General features: G+C 44.3%; 2 protein-coding genes, 1 long non-coding RNA gene and 1 pseudogene across 4 annotated transcripts; 1 reads left to right on the top strand and 3 right to left on the bottom strand.

Annotated features, from left to right (window-relative positions):
• Positions 1 to 281: 281 nt before the first annotated feature.
• LOC136353797 (F-box/LRR-repeat/kelch-repeat protein At1g09650-like) lies at positions 282 to 1784 on the top strand. Its single transcript, XM_066305026.1, has one exon. It carries the CDS (start codon positions 321 to 323, stop codon positions 1782 to 1784), a length of 1464 nt encoding a protein of 487 aa, XP_066161123.1. The 5' UTR covers positions 282 to 320.
• Positions 1785 to 5814: 4030 nt separating this feature from the next.
• Positions 5815 to 7393, bottom strand: LOC107279025 (uncharacterized). Its single transcript, XR_001540432.3, has 3 exons — positions 7198 to 7393; positions 7051 to 7121; positions 5815 to 6064 (listed from the first exon to the last, which is right to left on the bottom strand). It is a non-coding gene; the product is annotated as an uncharacterized lncRNA (long non-coding RNA).
• A 1307-nt stretch (positions 7394 to 8700) lies between these two features.
• LOC107277370 (putative disease resistance RPP13-like protein 1) lies at positions 8701 to 11228 on the bottom strand (annotated as a pseudogene).
• Positions 11229 to 12874: 1646 nt separating this feature from the next.
• On the bottom strand, positions 12875 to 20562 carry LOC9267600 (putative disease resistance protein RGA3). 2 transcript variants are annotated; one of them, XM_015759412.3, is made up of 3 exons: positions 20328 to 20562; positions 16070 to 17932; positions 12875 to 15314 (listed from the first exon to the last, which is right to left on the bottom strand). In XM_015759412.3, the coding sequence occupies exon 3, from the start codon at positions 15305 to 15307 to the stop codon at positions 13184 to 13186; it is 2124 nt and encodes a 707-aa protein (XP_015614898.1). In that variant the 5' UTR covers positions 15308 to 15314; positions 16070 to 17932; positions 20328 to 20562; the 3' UTR covers positions 12875 to 13183. The 2 variants fall into 2 exon arrangements, with proteins under 2 accessions (XP_015614898.1, XP_015614900.1); XM_015759414.3 differs by lacking the exon at positions 20328 to 20562 and having other exon boundaries at positions 16070 to 16719; positions 16871 to 17062.
• Between the last annotated feature and the right edge of the window lie 1437 nt (positions 20563 to 21999).

Genomic DNA, 21999 nt, shown 5'->3' with positions numbered 1-21999 from the left:
GTATTTTTTTTAATTTTTTTTCTGACTAGAATACTATGTTAACAAAACCACCCATATATACTGCCATACGACCTTGAGTACACGGTTTGTTTGAGTTAAGAGATACATATTTCTGATTTTGCGATCAAGGGACCTCAAAAATCTCTCTATTAAGTCGAGTGATCTCCGGTGAACTTATTTCTTATTAGAACTACCAATCCGAGTCGGACTGGTACACGATGTTGCACTTCACCTTAATTTGTATCGATAAAAAGGGCCTGTGCCTCCTTTTTCCTAGCACGATCAAAATCATATTCATCTCATCTGACACACGATCGATCATGGCAGAATCCGAAGAAGCTTCGACGCCGCCTCGGCCGCCGTGCAAGAGGCCTCGGCACGCTGATCATCCGGTGTTGCCGGACGACCTGGTCGTCGGCCACATCCTCGCGCGCGTCCCGGCGGCCGCCGTCGTTCGCCTCCGCGCGGTCTGCCGGGCGTGGCGCGCCGCGCTCACCTCCGACCACTTCGTCCGCGTGCGCCGCGCTCTCAGGACGGCCACCGACGACGGCCGCCCGGAGATCGTCTTCTTCGCGCCGGCGGCGGCCGGGGGCTCCGCCACCGCCGCCTTCTACACCTGCAAGCTAGCGTCGGACGGATCGGGCTCATCGGCGGCGCGCGAGCTCGTCACCGTGGGCAACCTTCCCGCCGAGGACGACCTCGTCGTGCTCACCACCAAGCCGTGCAACGGGCTCACGCTGCTGTTCCAGGCCAGCTCGTCGGAGTATTACGTCTGCAACCTGTCCACCGGCGAGCACGTCTCCCTGCCGCCGTACGCGGCGGCTGCCAAACCTGATCCGTACGACGACGGCGCCTACGGACGCTCGAGCACGGGGCTCGGCTTCGACCCAGCGGCCGGCGAGCACAAGGTCGTTAGGCTCTACGAGGAGGAGAAGGAGAGAGGGCAGGAGCGCTGCGAGATGTACAGCCTGGTGTCCGGCGGCGGATGGCGGCCGTCCGCCGGGCGCGTGCCGCCGGGCGTGACCAGGTGTCTCGAAGGGCGGTCGCCGGTGTTCCTGGACGGCTGCTTCTACTGGCACATGGACACTGCCCGCCTCGGTGCCGTCGAAGCCAGCATCCTCCTCGGCTCGCCGCCGGTGCGCGTCATCCTGTCGCTCTCCCTCGCCACGGAGCAGTTCGGATGGATTCCTACACCGGAGGAGCTGGCGCGCGAGGTCAGCCACCTCGCCGAACTAGACGGATCCCTGTGCGCGGTGGTGGACCTCCGCCTCGTCGCGGAGGAGTACGAGCTCTGGACATGGAGCGGCGCCGCCGCACCCAGCTCGCCGTCGGCGTCGTGGTCGCGGCGCTGCCGCATCAGCTTGACGAGCCTAGAGCGGCCGATGAGGGACGAGCTAGGCCTGGGGCTCCGCGTCCTCCCGCTCTGCACGTCGCCGGACGGGAAGGTCCTGCTGGCCACGAGCCGGCACAAGGTGTACGCCTACGACGCCGGCAGCAACCGCGTGGACACGGTGTTCTCGATGCACCACTGGGTGGACGTGCCCGTGGAGCCGGCCCTGATGCTCAACATCGCCCTGCACGAGGAAAGCGTCGTCGCCGTCGGCGGCGGGCGCCGCCGCCGCGGCGACGTGGGCCGGCAGCTGAAGATGGAGGTCGGGAAGAGCGGCGTGGTGGTGGGCAAGCGAGCGGGACGGCTTGACCGGCACCCGTCCGATCCAAAGCCGGAAGCTTTCCAGATGATGAAGAGGATGATCGGCCTCGCACAGATTTTGTTTCATAATTAGTAACCTTAACCCAAAAACTGAGACATGACTATATGGGACACTAAGGTATGAAGTACATAAACTTTTTTTTCATCTTGATTTTTTTTTTAGCAAGGGCCATGGCCCCCATTTCTATTACCAGAAATGGACACAGGACTACAAAGTTCTTAAAAAAACAGCTGACTCCGGTGACGAGGCAGGCTGGACCCACAACATCGGCTTCCCGCGTTGGTGTTTGCAGACGGCGGGCGCTCTGTCGACGGCGACGAAGGGCATCACGGCACGCATGCAGAGGCGCGACTAGCGGTGGAGGAGGCCGGCGTGATGTGAGGCGGCGCGGCTGGCTCGTGGTCGCGGCACAAGGAGGCGAGGGGAGGGTTGGCGGCCGGCGGCGGAGGCCGGCACGAGCGCAACGCTAGGAGTTGCGGCCGGCGCAGCAGGAGGAGCGGTCGGTGGAGCGGGCGAGGTGCACGCCGGTGCGGCATGTTGAGGCACGACCGGTGGCGATACGCGGAGACTGCGCGGCGGGGGGGGGGGGGGGTGGGGTGTGATGGGGCAGTGGTGCCCACGCGCCGGCGGAGGTGTAGATGGTGGTGGAGCTTTGGTGTGTTAGTTGTAGATAGAAAGGCGGCAAACGGTGGGTGAAAACCTAGCCCGGTCTTAGTCGGGCCGGCAACGGTAGCGTTTCGAGCGTCACTCTCCCTCCTGTGGACGTTGTCTTGCCGTCTCATCCCCTCTCGCGGGTTGGCCAGGTCAAAACCTTATCTCGGCTCTCTTTGAGACCTTCACATACGACGGTGGTGCTCTTCCGTCGTTTCTCTTCTTGGAGACGTTGTCTAGGCAACCCCGTGTCATCACCCCTCAAGCAACTGGCGTAAGCTCGCTCTAGATTAACATCCTCTTGTGTCGGCGATCTAGCTTTTGTAAATTGGCCATAATGGAGCACCCTTATTGCGTTTATAGAGCCTGTCGGATCTGGATCGAATGGATCCGTCCAAATGAAGGGGCAGCGTGGCGAAGGGGTCGGTAAGAGATAGATGGAATATGAATGTGATGTGTGGGAGTTCAGGCTACATCGACTCAGTGTGTTGTTTGGCATGACAGGTCTAGCTGGGTATTTAGTGTTTTCCTTTTGTTGTTTCTCTATTATAAGATTTGGAATCTAAGTATAAGTTTTGGGGGGAGGAGAACTGTTGAATGTTTTATTTTTTTCCGTTTAAATCCCTCGAACAATCAATATGTCTTGCACATCGCAGGCCACGTGGATGTGTCACTGACGAGATAGCGCATGCGACTTGTCCAGAACAATGTAAGCAGAGGAAACAATGTACATCAATGTAGCCTCTCTTTTTTCCCTCCGCACACACGCATGCACTTCCATCACTGATGAGAGACAAGTATAATTTACGCACGGGAGCAGTGCAGCACACACACACATGCATACAGAAAAAACCATATTTAAGCACATGTGTAAAAGAATGAACATCTATCTATGCAAAAAAAAGGGGGTAAAATTAAGCACAGGAGAAAGAACATGTGTCAATCCAACTATCAGACAGACTAAAAGAATGAAGGAATGCCGTCGTCAAATCCGGGCCCCAAAACAAACACAATCTCTGGTACTGCTAGCTAGCCAATCAGGAGTAAGCACAGTACTAATCAGTAATCACAGACGCACACAACAACACACAAATGTACATGATGAATCAATGAATGAATGTCAAAAAGATGCTAATAATCGATCCCCACAAACTAGCGCGTCATCAGTCAGCGGGATCAGGAGGCGCATGGCGCACAACGACGGATAGCCAGCCACGTGCTCCAGGATGAGGCGATGGCAGGGTAAAGCTAAGCTGGGCCACTCGAGTCCACCTGGCAGGGTAAAACTTTAGTCCATCTTCACTATTTTAGTGAGCTAAATTATTGATGTGGATGCAAAGTTTTAGTGAGAACTCCCCCTAGAAGTGTGCACTATAAACACAAAGAAGTCGTTGTCCGGAGGATAGCCAGCGAAGGGGTCCTCAATCTCCTCCTCAGGCTCGTCAGGCTCTGCTTCAAAACCTAGAGGCGAAGGAGGCGCCTCCACCTGTAGATGCAAGTTCAACTAAGTTTGCATGTCCTTGACGCGCCGGGCCGTCTTCTTAACCTCATTTCGCGCCTTGCAATTCTTCTTAGCCTCTGCAGAGCAAAGGCCAAAAAAGACTTCGCAAGATGTGGAACAAGGAAGAAGGCTCGCGGTGAGCCACAGGAGCATGTGGCTGAGTTGAAGTGGAGGGAATGTCCCCAGCTTTGCAGTGGAAGTATCCACCCTAGAGGGGCGGTCAACCTTGAGTAGGCGCAGGTGAAGCTGAGGGTGAGGTGCCTCATGCTCAAACTGCAGCTGAGTCACGGTCTCGATCATCCTCATAAGATGAGGAGCATAGATTAAGCCCTTCTTGTACTGAAAAGATGCCAACTAGATTTCCTCCCATACAAATTGAAGACATTGAAGGGGTGGGAGGGAGGATTGAACCTGAGCAGGACATTCCGGGAGACATGGTTGATGTTGCTAGCATCACCATCCTTTGGCACAGGAGTCCGGCACAACATCCGGTTCAGAAAAGAGTGAAAGGGCTTGATGCCCTCTATCTTGCCCAAGACACCACCAGGAAGATACAAAGGACGAAGCTCGGTGTTGAGGGGGATCAGATGATCGTGCAAGGTGGCGAAGTGTTGCATCCAGTTCAAATCAAAGCCCCCAACTTAGCAAGCCTCTCATCGGAAATGGAGTACCAGGTGCCCTGAGTCATCCAATGCACGTCACGAGTACGGTCAAAGTACATCGTGGCATAAAACTGAGCGATAATCTCATTACACCACGGCTGCTGAAGTGTCATGAACGCGCGAACCCCCATCTCCTCACAAACTGCAATGACGGAGTTGAGATCTGGGTCATCAAAAGATTGCAACTCCTCCCAGTTGATCCACTGCATCGCCACCGTGGGATGAGACTTGTGCTTGATCACAGTCTCATAGAAATCTTGTTGAAAGAGAGTCCAAAAACGAGCATCGGTGGCGGTGCGTCGGTTGCTGCGAGGATCCTCCTCCCGCTGGGGCGCAACCACCTCAGATTTGAGGCGCCAGTTGTGGGGCTGCCGAATCACCAACTGATCCCGCTCTGGGGTGTGAATCCAAAGAGAACCAATGGGAACGGCGGGGTAGTGAGGCGGTGTTTGAGGATCCCGAGACGAGCCCTCACCGGTGAACTGGTGAGGTTGCCTCGAGGGGCCCTCACTTCCGCGAGGATGAGACGCCCGCCGTGGAGGAAGAGATCCCCCATAGCCACCCTTGTCACTTGGGGACCCGTATCCTTTGCTCCGGATTAATCACGGTCCGAGTTCTCCGTATCCTCTGCTCCGGACTAATCACTTTGTGTGCATGTCTTTTTTCATAATGACTTTCCACATTAAATCCATGTCTCCCGTTTTACTCCATTGTGTGATTCTACATGATGATGGTTTAGAAATAGAAAAGTCTACTTATGTTTTTCTTGGTACAAAGAGTGCTTAATTGATCTTTTAAAAAAATAAAGAAGAAAACCATTAAAAAAACCAGCATGTGTGCCTACTGGAACAGATAGATACTTTTTTTTCCTAAGCATTGTGATTTAATACAAAGCTGTTTAGAGACTATTGCCAGTTGCCCAGTTGGAATGATAGGAATCCTTATTTGGTTTATTATCACGATAGAAACTCAACTGGCAAATCAACATGTCATTCATTTTAAATTTTTAGTAGCAAGTTGGTTTTTTCTCCGTCTTCCTAGAAGGCTTCATATTCCAATTGTGCTTACTGCTGATACAGTCAAAAAGAACAGGACCACTCTTAGCTGTCTAGATGCCCACACTGTGAACTGCATCAAGCAGATAATTTCACAGTAAGAAATTAGTTGCAACATCCAAAAAAACTAACTTGGTGTAATCCAACCCTTATAATAGCATACTTGATAATTTCCGATATCTTGTTTTTGTGGCTTTCTTGATAATTTCCGATATCTTGTTTTTGTGGCATTCTTTGCTGAGACAAAGTCAAGAAAGCATCTCACTGGTAGGAATTATAGAATCCGTGATTTCAACATCCATCATAAGAATTCAACTAACAGGACAGCACATCAGTGCATCACTTATTGTTTTAGTAGCATGTAATTTTGTCCAACTGCAGAATCATTCATATATCAATTGAGCTCACTAAGTCAGTTTAGTACCAGTGTACCACTCCTTGCACTGTTTAAATGATCCATCTTCAAAATTCTCAACTGCAGCACTTTGATGATTGAAAAATTCACACAGAAAAATTAGTGTGCATGCTAAAATGAAAGATATTGCCAGCACAATAAGAGGTCAGTGGCTCAATCACTCAATCCAAGGTTGAAAACAACTTAGCTAGAAAAGACTGGGTATATATATATCCAAGAGGCAGTGACTCGATCACCATACGCAACGTTGAAAACAACCTTGCTAAAAGACTGGGTATATATCCATAAGTCTATAGCTATTTTCTCAGATCTTTCATTTGTGACATTTCAAGACCTGTTCTTGTGTTATGTTGTTTACACCTATAGCTAAATACTAAGTATTGCAACAATCTCTACTCAAATTTAGGACGAAATTACACGAGTCTAGGAAATGTGCCCCCAAAAAACTTTTTTTTCTGAAGAATAATGTACCAATAACCTGAAAGACCGCATATGGAAACAAGAAAGTAGCTAAACTAAACAACAGAATCCACCAGTATAATCAAGTTGGTTAGAAGCTATATTCCTGTCATAGTGTTACAGTATTTGATTTCCTAAGCATCTAGCCAGTTAGAGCATTATGATCTCGACCACTGAGTCAAAAAAGACATCACATATGTTTTTGAAGTGTTAAAGTAAGTAATTTTGATCGCTTGGTGGATGATCCTACAGTATTTCATATACTAATGCCAACTTAGTAGTGAAACAAGGCTATTCATCTCAAGGGTTCATGAAGTAACCTGCCAAATTTAACAATCTCCGGCTCTTAAATGCCATAGACTCAAAAATCATAACCACTGTAAGTCTGTAATATTTTCTTGTAATCCCTACTGGTTTTTACTCCTCCTTAATTAATATAATTGGCAGTTCTCCTGCCGCTTTCATTTTTTTTTTAAAAAGTTTGTAAGTCTGTAATCTTCGTCAGTGAAGGAAGTTTGCGAGTGAGTTGCCCATTTAACTAGTCTAGAGAAAAAAAATACATATAATAAGAGTAGCTGAGTAGGCAATCGCGCACCTCTCATCCAAATCATTGAGTGACGCTCATCCATCTAGAAATGCATCCTTCTTAGAGATTCGAAGCAAGCACTGCAATTCATGGGGGGTGATGAGATGAAGAAGAATCAGACAGGGAGAATCGGACAGAGAGAAGGTCAGTGTCTACCTCCCCTTTCGTGCTTATGCCGCCGCAGGAGTGGAAGGTGTATGGCGCAAACTAGAACCCTTGCTCTTCCAGCGGAGGAGAGGCGGCGGCGGAAGCGTTTCCGGCGGGGAGGACGGCGGCCATGGCGAGGATTTCCTTCGGCGTCGCCGGAGGTGTGGCAGGAGGGGAGGAGAAGTACCGTGGCCATGGCTCCTCCGCCTCCGCCGCCGAGGGTAAGAGACTAACCAAAGATTAGGCCCACCTAGTTTCAGCCCGTTCTGGCCCAACCAACCTTCGGCACCCGCAATATTGGGCCTCCAGTTCTTTTCTTGCCAGAGGAAGGCCCATAGGTTTGAGGCGGAGATCCTGCGGAAGCCCATGAAATTGGGCACTAGCCCGGCCCGCCAGAGAAAAGGCCCATTACGGCGTCCGACGGGTTCGGGAAAGAATTCTCCGACCCCCCCCCCCCCCCCACTTGGTCCAAGACAGCCGTTGGATGGAGAAGCGTGCGGCTAGGATTCAACCTGGCGGTTCGTTCTAGTGGGCCTAACCCAACACAAGACAGCTCAGGTTAATGGCTAGGGCAATGCTTTGCATGCCTCACTTCAGGTTAATTAGCTCAGTGTGTAGAGTAGCAGCTCATGAGCTGAACATTCAAGCTTGCTGGAATTTGTCCGTGTCATCGTCAGCTCAGGTTAGAAGCGTAAATAAAAACCGGCATGAAATTGTACAAACTTCTAATCTTTGTACCTACAAGTAGTATTAAGGATGAAGCAGTCAAAACATATTTGTTACAGAATTTAGAGGGATATATATATTCAAGCTACCTGGAGAGTGCTCTAAACAATTCTGACAAACCATCGAAAAAACACACAAGATCATACATTTCTCACAAATGCGTAGTAACTGCAACTTCACCGCTTCAGTCTCCTCCTCCAGAATTTCCATCGTTCATCGATGCAATAGGACAGTCATTCCTGAAGTCCCCATCCACGATTTGAATTGGCAAACTGATCCTATGGTAGCCTGACAGATAATGAAACTCAGAAAGATTTTGCATAGATCCAAGCTGGGAAACGCCGAGAATTGTGCACAACATGCCTACTTCTGCGTTGCCACTTGCAGGCCATTGAAGGGAAATAGCTGTCCTGAACTTCAACGAAGGCCAGAGAACTGCAGAAGACCAGGAAAATGCAAATTAGGCCCTGAGCAAGACATTTCTTTAACTTAAACATACATCAGTAGCAGCAGGTGGGAAAAGAAAAACAGTGGTTTATAAGTTATTTATGCAGAAATCTGCTCAGGAAATCATGTTTAAAATACAGCATCTATGGACTTGATTTTTTTTAAAAAATGTAGATCTATGGCCTTTCTATCTTTGGATTTTATATTTGATCTGTATTGGCACCAAGTATAAAACTAAGAATCGTATCCAAAGGCATGACAAGATAATCGATAGAAGAGTATATATAAAAGGGATATTATATATGTGTATATGCAGGCACACAAACACATGTACTTACTTTAGCCTTTCTGAAGCTTTGCTGGGATAACAAAACGAGACTCGTCGGCAGAACTGAACACTTCAGCCCCATCAATCCATACTGAAAAGATGCGTTTGATCTTCGCTTGATCTAAGCTTCCCTCCTTCATGCATGAAAGTCTAAGCTGCGGGCAGTTATTTATACTTAAAAACTGCATTGAACTAGGCAGGTATGGCAGGAATTGAATTGAACCACAGTTTGAAATCTCCATCCATAGTAATGAAGTAAGGCGATCCAAATCTGGGAGGCAAGTAAGCTGCCCACAATCAATAATCTCCAAATCTTCCAATGCTCGCAGGTGCCGAATGCCACTAGGCAGCTTATGAAGCTGAGGGCAGTGCCTAACAGAGAAGTGGCTCAGATTACATGGCGGCCAATCCTCAGGCATACACTCCAGGTTCTTGCAGTGACTGATATCAAGGCGTTGTAAAGATGAATGGAACCATCTCGGCCCTGAGGGTAAGTGCACTGTTGGCAATTTGCTCAATATGATGGATATTGGAGAAGAAAGCCCGCTCCATGATCCCCAAATCCACTCACCACTTTCAGTAACATTCACATGTGTCAGAGATGGGAAATTCCGAAGACCACAGAAATTTGGTGATCCTTCCACTGTCATCTTTGTCAGTGAAGGAAGCTTGTGAGCAACTAGCTCCAGCTTTTGGCATTTTTTGACAACAAGCTCAAGAAGGCTAGGGAATGAGCATATGTTGTCTCCATCCCATCTATGCAACATGTCCAACCTCTCCAAATGCAATTTCTTTAGAGACCGGAAACTAGCAGTATTGCTACCACAAAATTGACTGCAATTCATGGAGACCAACCCATCCCATCCCTTGATGCTGAGATTTTCCAAAAGAGGTAATAGTCCAAGGCAAGGGACAACAGTGCATTTCTTGAAATCATAGAGGTTCAAAGCTGGGTTTTCAATTTCGAAATTGGATTTTATGCCGGGGGGTGACCGAAATTTCGGAAATTTAGGTAATTTCGGAAATTTCTGGCCGAAATTATTTTAAAATTTGACTGAATTTGAATGAATTTAATAAAATTTGGCCAAATTCACAAAAAAATGCAAAAAACCGAAAATTTCGGATGAGATTTGAGCATGCCGGTGGGGAGCGAAATTACTGAAATTTCAGAAATTTTAGAAATTTTGAACCGAAATTTCAAACCCTCGTCCAAAGTGATTAGCTTCTTGTAGTCTGGAGAACCAAGCCACCTGATTGTGGTTGGTGGTTTTAGGTGCTCCATAATTTGTTCAGCTTGTTCATTGCTGCCGTTCCATGAAAACCCTACCTTTTCGAGGAACTTCTTTGAAGCCAAATGCGCATGCACAGCTTCTTCCATATCATTAACATGTTCCAGACCTGAAATAAGAAGTTCACCATTGAGATTGTTCAAGTTAGCCAACTCCCCAATACCTTTTTTGCAAGTGTGGATGCTAAGAGCGCTCCTCTTGCTTATGGCAAATCTAGCTTGAAAGAGTTTGAAGATCAGTCAAAACAAAAGTCCTATGTCCTTGGGTATACACTTCAAGCTGCAGTCATTGCGGCAGGGATTACAGGTCATCACCAAATCAATATGCCTTAGCTTGCGAAGATTTTTTATTTTACGTGGCAACTCTTCAAGATCATAGCAGTTTCTAAGGCCCGGTGTTTGTAGAAGGTAGAGATTACAGATTGATTTAGGAAATTGTCTGATCTTGGTGTTTTGCAACTGGAGGCACCGAAGATGTTTCAGTTTTCCTATCAATCTAGGCAGCTCAGATATACCAGAATTACTCAAATCTAAAGTGAGTAATCTTGGAAATTTATCTCCAAAGTCATTAAGGATTCTTGGCACACAATTTTCAGAGCTGCCCACAACTATAAATGTGCGCAAATATTTGCCTTCCCGAATCACATCAAACATGTTATGATTGGCTTGCTTGTTGAGATCGACTGTTAAATGCCGGATCTTCTGTTCATGATTGAAAGGTACTCCCTTCCCCATGATATAACATCTAGGTCATGTTTAGATCCTCCAAAATAGCAAAAGTTTTGCCATTTTGGATCTAAACACTAATAGCAAAAGTTGACAATTTGCCATTTGCCATTTGCTAGTCCATAGTAGCAAATTGTGCCAAAAAGTACTTTGGGACCACTCTCTCTCTCTCCACCAAAAAGTGCTAGAATGGCAAAAGTTTATGATGCATCTAAACACCGACTAATACTTTTGCAATGCTAAAACTTTTGCCACCAAAACTTTTGTCATTTACCATTTACCATTCCAAATAGATCTAAACATGCCCTTACAATCTTCACCCGAGACTTGTAAAGCAAGATCATGCATCATTTGAGACAAGATATAATTGTGTTGTTCCCCAGTTGGGTCAACACCTATTTCTAACACAGTATTTTGTCCTAAAATAAAGCTATTTCTTTATCTACCTCATTCTCTCAACCAATCATAACTATTTCCTTTCATCTATTTTCTCTTCTCAACCAATCACACACTTCCTCTAATCATTCCTACCTACTTTCTTAATATCTGTGCCAATCTTAAAAGTACTTACATTTTAGCACAGAAGAGGAAGTAGTTTCTTTACGCTTACTCTGGCATTCATCCTATCCAAGAATATTTAGGCCCTGTTTAGATCCCACCCCAAAATTTTTCACCCTGTCACATTGAACGTTTAAACACCTGCATGAAGTATTAAATATAGGCTAAAAAATAACTAATTGCACAGATTGCGACTAATTTACAGACGGATCTTTTAAGCTTAATTGCTCCATGATTTAACAATGTGATTCTACAGTAAACATTTGCTAATGACAGATTAATTAAGCTTAATAAATTCGTCTCTCGGTTTATTGACGGATTATGTAATTAGTTTTTTTATTAGTGCCCGAATATCCCATGCGACACCCTATATAATACCTGATGTGACACGCCAAAACTAAACACCCCCTTATGACCTTGTTTGGATGGGACTAAAAAGTTTTAGTCCCTATCACATCAGATGTTTGGACACTAATTATAAATATTAAACATAGACTATTAATAAAACCCATTCTATATCCCTGGACTAATTCACGAGACGAATCTATTGAGCCTAATTAATCCATAATTAGCCTATGTGATGCTACAGTAAACATGCGCTAATTATGGATTAATTAGGCTTGAAAAATTTGTCACGCGAATTAGCTCTCATTTATATAATTAGTTTTATAAGTAGTCTATGTTTAATACTCCAAATTCATCCAATATAACAGAGACTAAAGTTTAGTCCCTGGATTCAAACACCCCCTGTATATCATCGCATACGTCACATCAGTACCACTCTTCGCCCTGTTTAAATGAACCATCTTTTAAATTCTCAACTGCAGCATGTCACCATTTGCAATTCAGAAGCACAAATCAACCGTGTTGTTGCCGAAATGAAAGATGTGTCACCACTAGCCCACAATTAACGTTCAGAAATATTTCGCTTCACAACATGAGGCCATTGGTTCACAAAAGTTGATAGGGGCAAGTTGATTAGTTGTACATATCTGTCACAGCAGGATGAAAATGGACTGATATGTTCCCCGAGAAACCTCTCCTAGGGTTGGAGTATCACCTAACGGTTTCAGCTCCATCGAAAATAAAGTGGAGTGGGCTGGAATGATCTGACATAAATAACCTACAGGCTACTGGGATAGAGTGGGGTTCTGACTGCTCCACAGCTCTACTCCAAACTCCGCTCCTAAAAAGTTAAATTTAGAAGTTGACGTCCTACCAAATAAGCTCTAATACTACTTCAGTTTCATTTTATAAGTTCCTTTACGTTTGTTATAAGTCAAAATTTATAAAAAGTGTACTAACGTTTTCAACACAATGAATTTACAATGAAAATATACTCAATGTGGATATAAAGAAGCTAATTCTGTTTTATAAATATTATTATGTTTTTCTATAAATTTAATCAAACTCGAACAAGTTTGACTAAAACAAACTTAAAACATTTTTTTTGAAAGGAAACTTAAAACATTTTATAATGAAACAGCGAGAATGGAAAGATAGTTCGTGTAATTTGCTTTGCCAGAAAACCTTTGATGGACTTTGAAATTGCGGCACGAATCTCTAGCATCACATGTGATTAGACATGCTTGTAAAAGGTTCGGTGCAAATGATAAAGTTCAACAAAACACAAGGTTTAAGGATGTCTTACAGAAAGATACCATGTCATACTGGGTCATTTTGGTTCCCATTCTGGCATTGTGCTTTTGCTGGCACGTTTATCCAAGTTAATACATATGAAACAGTACTTTACATTACAGAAGAAAGATGATTTCTCCACAAACAAGATCATGTAGGACATTTGAGGCACACTAGGCTTAACTTACATTCTGAAACTGTTACGGAATCAAACAAAAGAGGCTTAACTTACTCTGTACTGCAGAGTTGTCATCCCCTTATTCTAAATCTAAATCCAATTCATACTAGTACCTAATAAGTTCACCGTCAATCCATAGTGAAGAGATAGTACTTCCCAGAACCATGCAACGCGAACTAAGCCATGGGCATTTGTTTACGCTCAAGAACTGCAGTTTCTTGGGCAAACCTTTACTTGGCAGGGACTGAATCGAGCCACATTCTGAAATCTCCAGTCTTTCTAGTGAAGTAAGTTTTCTCATCTCCGGGAGGCAGGTAAGCTTTCCACATCCTACAACCTCCATGTCTTCCAATTCTCGCAGGCGTTGGAGACCGTTGGGTAGCTGAAGAAGCTGAGGGCAATGCTTCACGGAGAAGCGAGTCAGATTGCAAGGTGGCCAATCCTCAGGCATGGACACCAGTTGCTCACAACGAATGATCTCAAGGTGTCGCAGAAAACGGAGCCGTCCTAACCCAGGTGGGATGTGCTCCATCGGCAGTTTGCGAAGGGTGATGGACGTAAGACAAGAAAGGGAGCGCCATGATCCCCAAATAAACTCACCGCTCGCGATTATATTCGCACTCGTCAGCGATGGGAAGTTCTGAAGACCAGGAAATTTTGGTGATCCTTCCACTGTTATCTTTGTCAGTGATCGAAGCTTGTGAGACGGTTGCTCCAGCATGGGGCAATTGTCGACAACCAGCTCAGTAAGGGCAGGGAATGCACTTCTCTCATCCCCATCCCATTGCTTTAAACTGTCCATCCTCTCGAAATGTAGCTTCTTCAGAGCTTGGAAATTGGCAGAACTGCTACCACAAAATTTAACCAATGCATCCCATCCCTTGATGTGGAGATTTTCCAAAAGAGGTAATAGCCAAAGGGAAGGAACAACGGTGCAGCTCTTGAAATGATAGAGTGACAAAGTGACTAGATTCGTGTAGCTTTCAGAACCAAGCCAGATAGGACACGATATGCCGGTATAACCTGAAATGGTAAGCTCTTTTATTCCGGAGGGTGGTTTCAGTTGCTCCAAAATTTGTTCAGCTTGTTTGTTGTTGCCTTTCCATGAGAGCTCCATCTTTTGGAGAAATTGTTTGGAAGCCAAATGTGCCTGTGCAGCTTCTTGCGCATCCTTAACAACATGCAGATTTGAAATGAGTAGTTCCCCGCAGAGATTGTCCAATTTATCTAGCTCCTTAATATTGCTGTGGTTGTCAAGAATGTTCCTCTTGCTTGTGACAAACCTTGACAGTGTCTGAAGATCAGTCAACAATCCTATATCCACAGGCATATCCTTCAATCCATGGATATCAGGGGAAGGATCATCCAGATGCAGATCGATATGCCTTAGCTTGTGAAGATACTTTATTCTGCGTGGCAACTTCTCAAGATCATAGCAGTTCCTTAGGCACAGAGTTTGAAGATTGTACAGGCTGCATATTGATTCAGGCAGCTTTCTTATCTTGGATCCTTGGAGCATGAGACAGCGGAGGTGTATCAAATTTCCAATTGATTTAGGTAGCTTGGTGATCTCAATGTTATCCAATTCTAGAAGTCGAAGCTTTTTTAATGTACTATTGAGTAAATTTTTGGGGATACTCAGTTCATAACCTGCGTTGCCACCAGTGACTAGAAGTGTATGTAAATGCTTACATTGGGAAATTGTCTCGAACATGTTTTGGCTGGCAAACTCGTCGAGTAATACTGTTAAATGCCGGACCTTCTCTGGAACTTCGCCAGGACTCCCCAAGATATAGCATTCATCAGTTGAGACGTGCAAAGCGAGCTCATGCATCATTCGGGACATGCTATAACGGTGTCGTTCCCCACTATGGTGAACCAGTTCTCTCTGGAAAAACGACTGTTCAAATAAAGTTCTAAAGTAAGAACTCCCAGTGGCTACAGCATCAGGCTTAGACTGAATGAAGCCCTGAGCCATCCAATGCTTGATAAGCCACTCCTCAAACTGGAATTCCCGTGGAATAATTGAGCAGTAAGCAAAACAAGGCTTGAGATGGGAGTGTAACTGTGCATAGCTCAGTTGACGGGCCCGAATGAAATAATTGGGATTGGCATCACAAATTTCCTCTTGCAGAATAGCAACCCACTTACTTTTATCCTTCTGGTGTAATCTATGGCCTAAGCTGGCCGCAATGAAAGGAACACCGTTACACTTCTGTAGAACTTCCATCTTCAATCTGCAAAACAGCCATTTTTGCAACAGTTGAAGAACAATGTTGCAATAGTCAAATACATAGAAATGTTTGAGGCTAAAATAGAACATGTTATAGAAAAAAAAAGAAGGAAAAACTGATGGATAGAAAGGTGGGTATTAGTTTTTTTTAGAACATGCAGGAGATCTCCATATCATTTCATTAAGATAGAGGGAAAAAGGTATACGGCGTTAGAGATAAACTCTGTAAAAGGTGAATAGAAAAGTAGGTATTAGTTTAACTTTAACCCTATAAGAAACTTGATGCATCTTTCTGCGGGTGAAAGAAGAGATCAGATGTCAGGACATCTGATGATTATAGTATTTATTAATACGGAGTGTTACTGTATGAACTTTTATATTAAAAAAACCTCTGTTACGACAATCATCTAAAAAAACCAGAGATGGGGCATCAGGTGCCGAGGTTTTAGCATTTGTGCCCAAAATTTACTTATGCTAGTACTAGTTACTCCCTCAGTCCTTGTGCCTCAAAATATAAGGACTTTTGGGGTTCAAAGTTTGTCCCAAAATATAAGGACTTTTAGAGTACTACTTTCCACACCAATTACTCCTCAGTTAACTTTCACCCAATCTTATCCCTAACCACCCTTCCCCACTCCAAAAAATATCCCTCACTTAATGAGGGGCATCATAATCTTTTTCATCCAACCTTAATCTCTCTAAGAAAAAGCTAAAAGTTCTTATATTTTGGAACGGAGAGATTAAGATTGAAGAGGGTACCTATCGAGGAAATCTCCAGAATTATATTCTTTGACTTCCACACCAAGGGCGCATCGGCGGAACAATGACCAGCAGTCCTCACTTGATAGAGGTTTCAATTGATAGTTTCAATTGATACGTTAGATCCATACCAAGCAATTTTGCGACTGCCCCACTCCGTGTTGTCACTATAACCTTGCTTCCAGCAGAAGCCTTGAGCAATGGACGCTTGACCTCCTCCCAGTCATGCCAGTTCTCTGTCCAATAGTCATCTAGGACAAGCAGGAACCTTTTCCCTCGTAGCCGCTTTTGTATGTGTTTTTGGAGGGTGTCCAGGTTGTCATAATGAGATTTGTCATATATAGACTCTAGGATAGATGCAGATATCCTTTTTATATTGAAATCAGGTGATACATGAGCCCATATTCTGACATCAAAGTGCCTTGATACACGCTTGTCATTGATGATTAGCTGAGCAACAGTTGTCTTCCCAATATAAGCCTCACCCAGTATAGGCAATACTGCAATGTTGGGCTTCAAATCACGTTGGAGAAGCATATTTACAATCCTCTCCTGATCATTCTCTCTACCACAGGGTGAAATTGGAGGAAGAGAGGTACTCCCGTTACACATACTTCCTTCATGTTGTTGATCTGTTTAATCATGGACCTCTACTTGGAAGGTTAAGCGCTTATTTTTCAAATCATCAATTTTACCAGCTATACACTTAATCTTCCTTTCCATATTACTCATAAATTTAAGACGTGAAGGATTCAAAGCAGAACTTAATGTATGGTTACGCAGATGGGGAAGATGGATCACCTTACGTCGCTGAACTTCATAGAGGTATTCATCCAATACATCCATGGCATCATAGCCAGCATCTTTCAGATCAGAAAACCAGAGTCTCTGCTCATCATTAAACTTCATCTTCTCGCCTCCTCTAAGAACAGCTTGAATCATTTCCATATTGGACATGAGTTTTTGCCCCTCATTATCAATATCACAAGCAAACTCCAGTTTCTTCTTCAACAGCTCCATGGCATTCTGAAAAAGCACTTGCAGAAAAGCTGGGAGAACAGCATCAGCCATTGAAAGGATTGAGTGCCTTGAGGTATAGGTAAAGGCAAGGTATGGCAATACTAAGGTGTAATGCTCAATCAGTAATAACGGATGGCTTCAAATGCAAAGGGGTCTGTTAAATAGTAGAACTGTGAAAATGTTAGAAAAAAAGAAAATATCAGTAGGAGACTTGGAACTTGTCAAGGTCAAACTGCAATTAACAGAGTGATAACCCATATACTAAACATCTGATAAATAATACTAGGAGACTTTTTACAATCCTTGAGGGGAGGCTGTACCATATCCTGGCACTCGATCTGGCGCAATCTAACGGCTGGAATTGCTCGATACCTGGTGGTACCGCGTCCCCGCGAAAGGAGGTACCGATTGTGTTCTGTTGGTGGGAGGGTAAAATTGTGCTTTCGCACCAATCCTTTCTCCTGATCCAGCGATCTCACCGCCTCCCTCGTGTGCTCGTACGTCACCTCCCCCTTCCCTCTCCCGCCATCCGTTGACTACTCATTGAGAACAGTTGCAAGCTAAGGTATATTGATCTCTATCCGGACAAGACTACAATGTCATATGTTCCCTCACTGCAGCTTGAGGTATGCACCTAAGGATATAGGAATGGCTGACCGATCTTCAAGCAGCGCCATGGTTCCTGATAAGCAAAAGGAGCATTCTCCACCCTAAAGTTTGGTGACTTATCTGCTACTACAGAGGATTTGGAATCAATCACCTCCCGTGAGAATCTCAGAGAGGGGTGTGTAGAACACCCATTGCAATATGGGTTCTGGTCAAAACTGAATGATCCGTAGATTCCTGCAAAAGCAGCAGTCGTCAAAAACTAGGACAAAGCTGAAAGCATCACAATTTCTAGCAAGTGGAGCAAGTTGTGACTTGTGAGCTAGGTGCCAAACCATTTCGTTATCAGAAACGGTGACCAATCAATTGTGATGCAGTCAATGGTCCAGTAGCTACAAACTTTAAGAAGAAAAACAATTGTTCTTATCTTAATGATGCTATTTTAAAGAGTGTCAAATCCTCATTGTTACAAAAGAATATATTTTATGTTTATGGGAAACACGTAGCAAAGTTTAAAATAAGGAATACACACTTAATATACACATAAAAGATGATAATGCAACCTCCCCGTTGAAGGAGCACTGGCTGCTTACAAGTTTGGCTCTCACAAACACAAGAAAAGTGAAGGTCAGGATGCAGGAACCATTGTAGTTGGAAAACATAGCAGTATAAGTAGTCAAGTAGAAGAACATGTCAAGGTCAACTGAAAGTTGTTGGATAGCACTCAAACATAATCAAGTCATACTCTCATATGGAAATGAATGTTAGTGTTTAGGCAAAGTATACCAACTATTTGGAAATTATGAACGAATAATGCTCAATCACATCAATGTGCCAAGGAGTCTTTACATAACTGTCAACCTTGGTATAAATTTGAAAGGTAGGAACTCCCCACCCAAATCTCATCAAATAGAAAAGGAGGATTAGATACCTTATTTTGATGTTTAAAATGAAGCTGAACATTGAACTTTATTAGAACAAAATCTACTGGAGATCATTGAAGGGCTAATTAACTTGGCATCTAACGTCCACCAAAGAATTCCAATCCTAGAGGCTAGAGCGAGAGGTTTCTACATTGTATTTCGCATCAACATCTTATTTACGTTTGTTACAGAGAATCATTCTCTAGCAACACAGCATTGGTTACAAGTTGAAACTTGAAAACTGCAAAGTTGTTGTCTTATCAGAGTCAGCAAGAGATTAAGTCATTAAGACCGGAGTAATGCACCACCAACATCTCTGTAGCAGCATTTGGAATCCACAAGGATAAATAAAAATCCTGCATATCAGAATATCAGATAATACTCCACTTTTTTGCTTCCAAAATTATTGCAGCAAAGCAGTTAGGTTGTTAAAAAATGAACTGAATTAATTTTGGTTTTTATGGGGTCATACTCGTAGTCTATTTCTACATGTAACACACAAATATGGCCCTGCAGGCCTAGGGCAAGAAACACCAAACAAAGGGGGCAAAAGAGTTCCAATGTAAACATTCTCAACACAGTGATCATTTTGTGTGTCTGTGGTTTTTCCCCTGTAATGGTTTTCCACGTTAAATCCTTGTCTCCTATTTATCTATTCTGACGAGTGATTCCTACCAGGAGCTACGTGATACTGGTTTAGAAATAGGAAAAGTCTACTCAAGTTTTTCTTGGTAAAAAAATTGCTGAGTTGTGATCCTTTTTTAAAAGAAAAAAAAATCAAGAACAAAACCATTGACAAGCCAACATGCTTGTCTGTTGGAACAATAAAATACTCTGTTTTAATGTCATGATTTAAAACCATTGACAAGCCAACATGCTTGTCTGTTGGAACAATAAAATACTCTGTTTTAATGTCATGATTTAGTATATTGCTGTCATAGTGTTACTTAGCTTGCCAATAGTCAGCGAACTTATTGCCAATGGGAATGATAGGACCCCTTATCTGGTTTGATTCATGTTAGAAATAAACAGACAAGCCAATACATCGTTTTATAGTACGAAGTAATTCTATGGTTTCGTGGTCCAATAATGCTTCATATTCCAGGTGTGCTTGCACAATTCAAACAGATGCACCATAGGAATTAATTTCAACACCCAAATAAATACTAAGATGGTGTAAAAGCCATCCCTTATGGTTAACTGATATATGATGATCTTATGGAAGTCAAGAAAGCATCTCACTGGTAAAAATAATTGAATCCCTGATTTCAATATTCGTCGTAAAAAATCAACTGACAGAGAAGCATATTAGAATATCACTCTTTTTTTTCACTACTACCTGATTTTATTGTTTTATCCTACTGTAGAATTTCTAATATATCAATTGGACAATTGAGCTCACAAAGTCAGACTACTACCAGTGTACCGCTCGTTGCACGGTTTAAATGATCAACTCTTTCAAAATTATCAACTGCAGCAACCTGGTTACTGAAAATTTCACAGACAGGAATTAGTTTGCGTGCTAAAAACGAGTCTAGAAACTATGTCAAAAACCTTCTTTCTTTCTTTTTTCCCCCTTCTTCTGAGGAACAATGTGCCAATAACCCTTCTATGTCATTCCCCCACAAAAAACGAGTAGAGGGCTAGAGGCTCCAGGGCAGAGAGATACTCATATTAGGAAGGAGAGAGAGAGAGAGCAATGAGAACACCTGTGGCGCGCGCCTCTCGTTGCGCGGTGGGGGGGAGGGAGGGGGGGGTCTTGAGGCTACTGCCCCCCTGCCGGTGCTCACCAGTACGAGATCTTGCGCCGCCATCTGAAGGGAGACGATGAAGTGGTCGCGGCGGCGAGGTGGCCATCGCCGTCGGCGGCGGACGCGAGGGGGGAATAGAGCAGCGGAGCGAGTGCCACACTGCCACCATTAGTTCATTACCAAGGACTAGAATGAAAATTTTTTTGGATCGCAACCAATATAGCGATCTAATCTAATGTAGGGACTAAAATGGAAAAACGATACAGGTGTCGCTGCCAGCCAAACTGTCAATACAACGAAAAAAACATTTGATCGCTATACGCGATTCAAATTCAACCAGTGGCGGTCTAAATTTCTAGATGTAAGAGCCAACATAAATAAGACAAATCGTGATTGGTACCATTGTTAATAGTGACAGAAAGTTTACTAGTACTTCCTCCGTCCTAGGATAAACTGATTGGGACGGAACGGTTGTAAAAAAAAAAATGACTTGTGCTCAAAACACTAGAAGCATTGAATGTCAGCTATATTTAGGTGAACTAGAAGGACCAAGTCATCTCTGTTTCCTCACGTTCACATGGTTGAATCTTATCTCCTCCCAGTCTCTCATCCTTCTCGCATCTCTCTATCTCGTTCACCCTCTGCCTCCTCCCTCTCTCATTATCGACGCAGGGTAGCAGCGCTCCACCGATCTCTATCTCCATCCCTGCTCCACCTCTCCTAGCACCTCTCTTCTTGCTCCACCCCTCTCCCACTCCCTCCTGCTCCTAGGGGCGGAGCTACATGTCCAAAGGGAGTGCTCCGGTCAAGAAAATTTTTTAGCTATAGTTACATCTTTTTTCACCATATGTACACCCCCTCAGTGCAAACTTAAGCACCTACATCAGCTTAAATTTGGTCTAAAACAGAGTAAAGCAAGCATGTGACACCCCTCTCCATTTCGCTCTAACTCCTCCCCTGCCTACTCCACCTCTCCTAGCACCTCTCTTCTTGCTCCACCCCTCTCCCACTCCCTCCTGCTCCACCCGTCACTCTCCTCTGCCGGCTATTTTTTGCACCCGATGCGGCAGCTGGGATGTGGTGGCTGAGGTAGAGGCTTGCAAGGAGGCAAATCTGATGAAGGCGATGGTGTCGTCGGATGGATGCAGCGCTCAGCTGATGTGATGCAGGAGAAGGTGGAGGCGACGGGTGGATGCTACACCGTTGGCTGATCTGATGCAGATTTCTCTTTTTCTCTACTCTTGGTACTTGCTAGTTCATGTTGGTGAATTCAAAGCATTTGTTTTTTTCTTGCCCATCTTTACTATGAGAAAAATTGATAATGCTTCCCTTCGTCATCCATATTTTTCATCCATGGTCCGCATAATGCCACAAGATGCTTCTCCATAACCGATCTTCTCCAGTTTAAGCATATCTCATATTAGTCCTATATTTCGGAAGGAAAAAGTACGAATTACCCCCCTGAACTATCGCGGTCGTCCGAATTACCCCCAACCACAAAACCGGGTATTCTTCACCCCCAACTATGCAAACTGGACAAATTACCCTCCTCGATCTAATCTGTGGTGATTTTGGTCCACGTGGTGTTCGCGTGGTAGTCCAGTCAGCACTCTAATTATTAAAAAATTGT

This window comes from Oryza sativa, chromosome 10 (assembly GCF_034140825.1).
Source record: "Oryza sativa Japonica Group chromosome 10, ASM3414082v1".
NCBI classification, from domain to species: Eukaryota; Viridiplantae; Streptophyta; class Magnoliopsida; order Poales; family Poaceae; genus Oryza; species Oryza sativa.
This window is presented reverse-complemented; position numbering and strand designations above follow the sequence as displayed.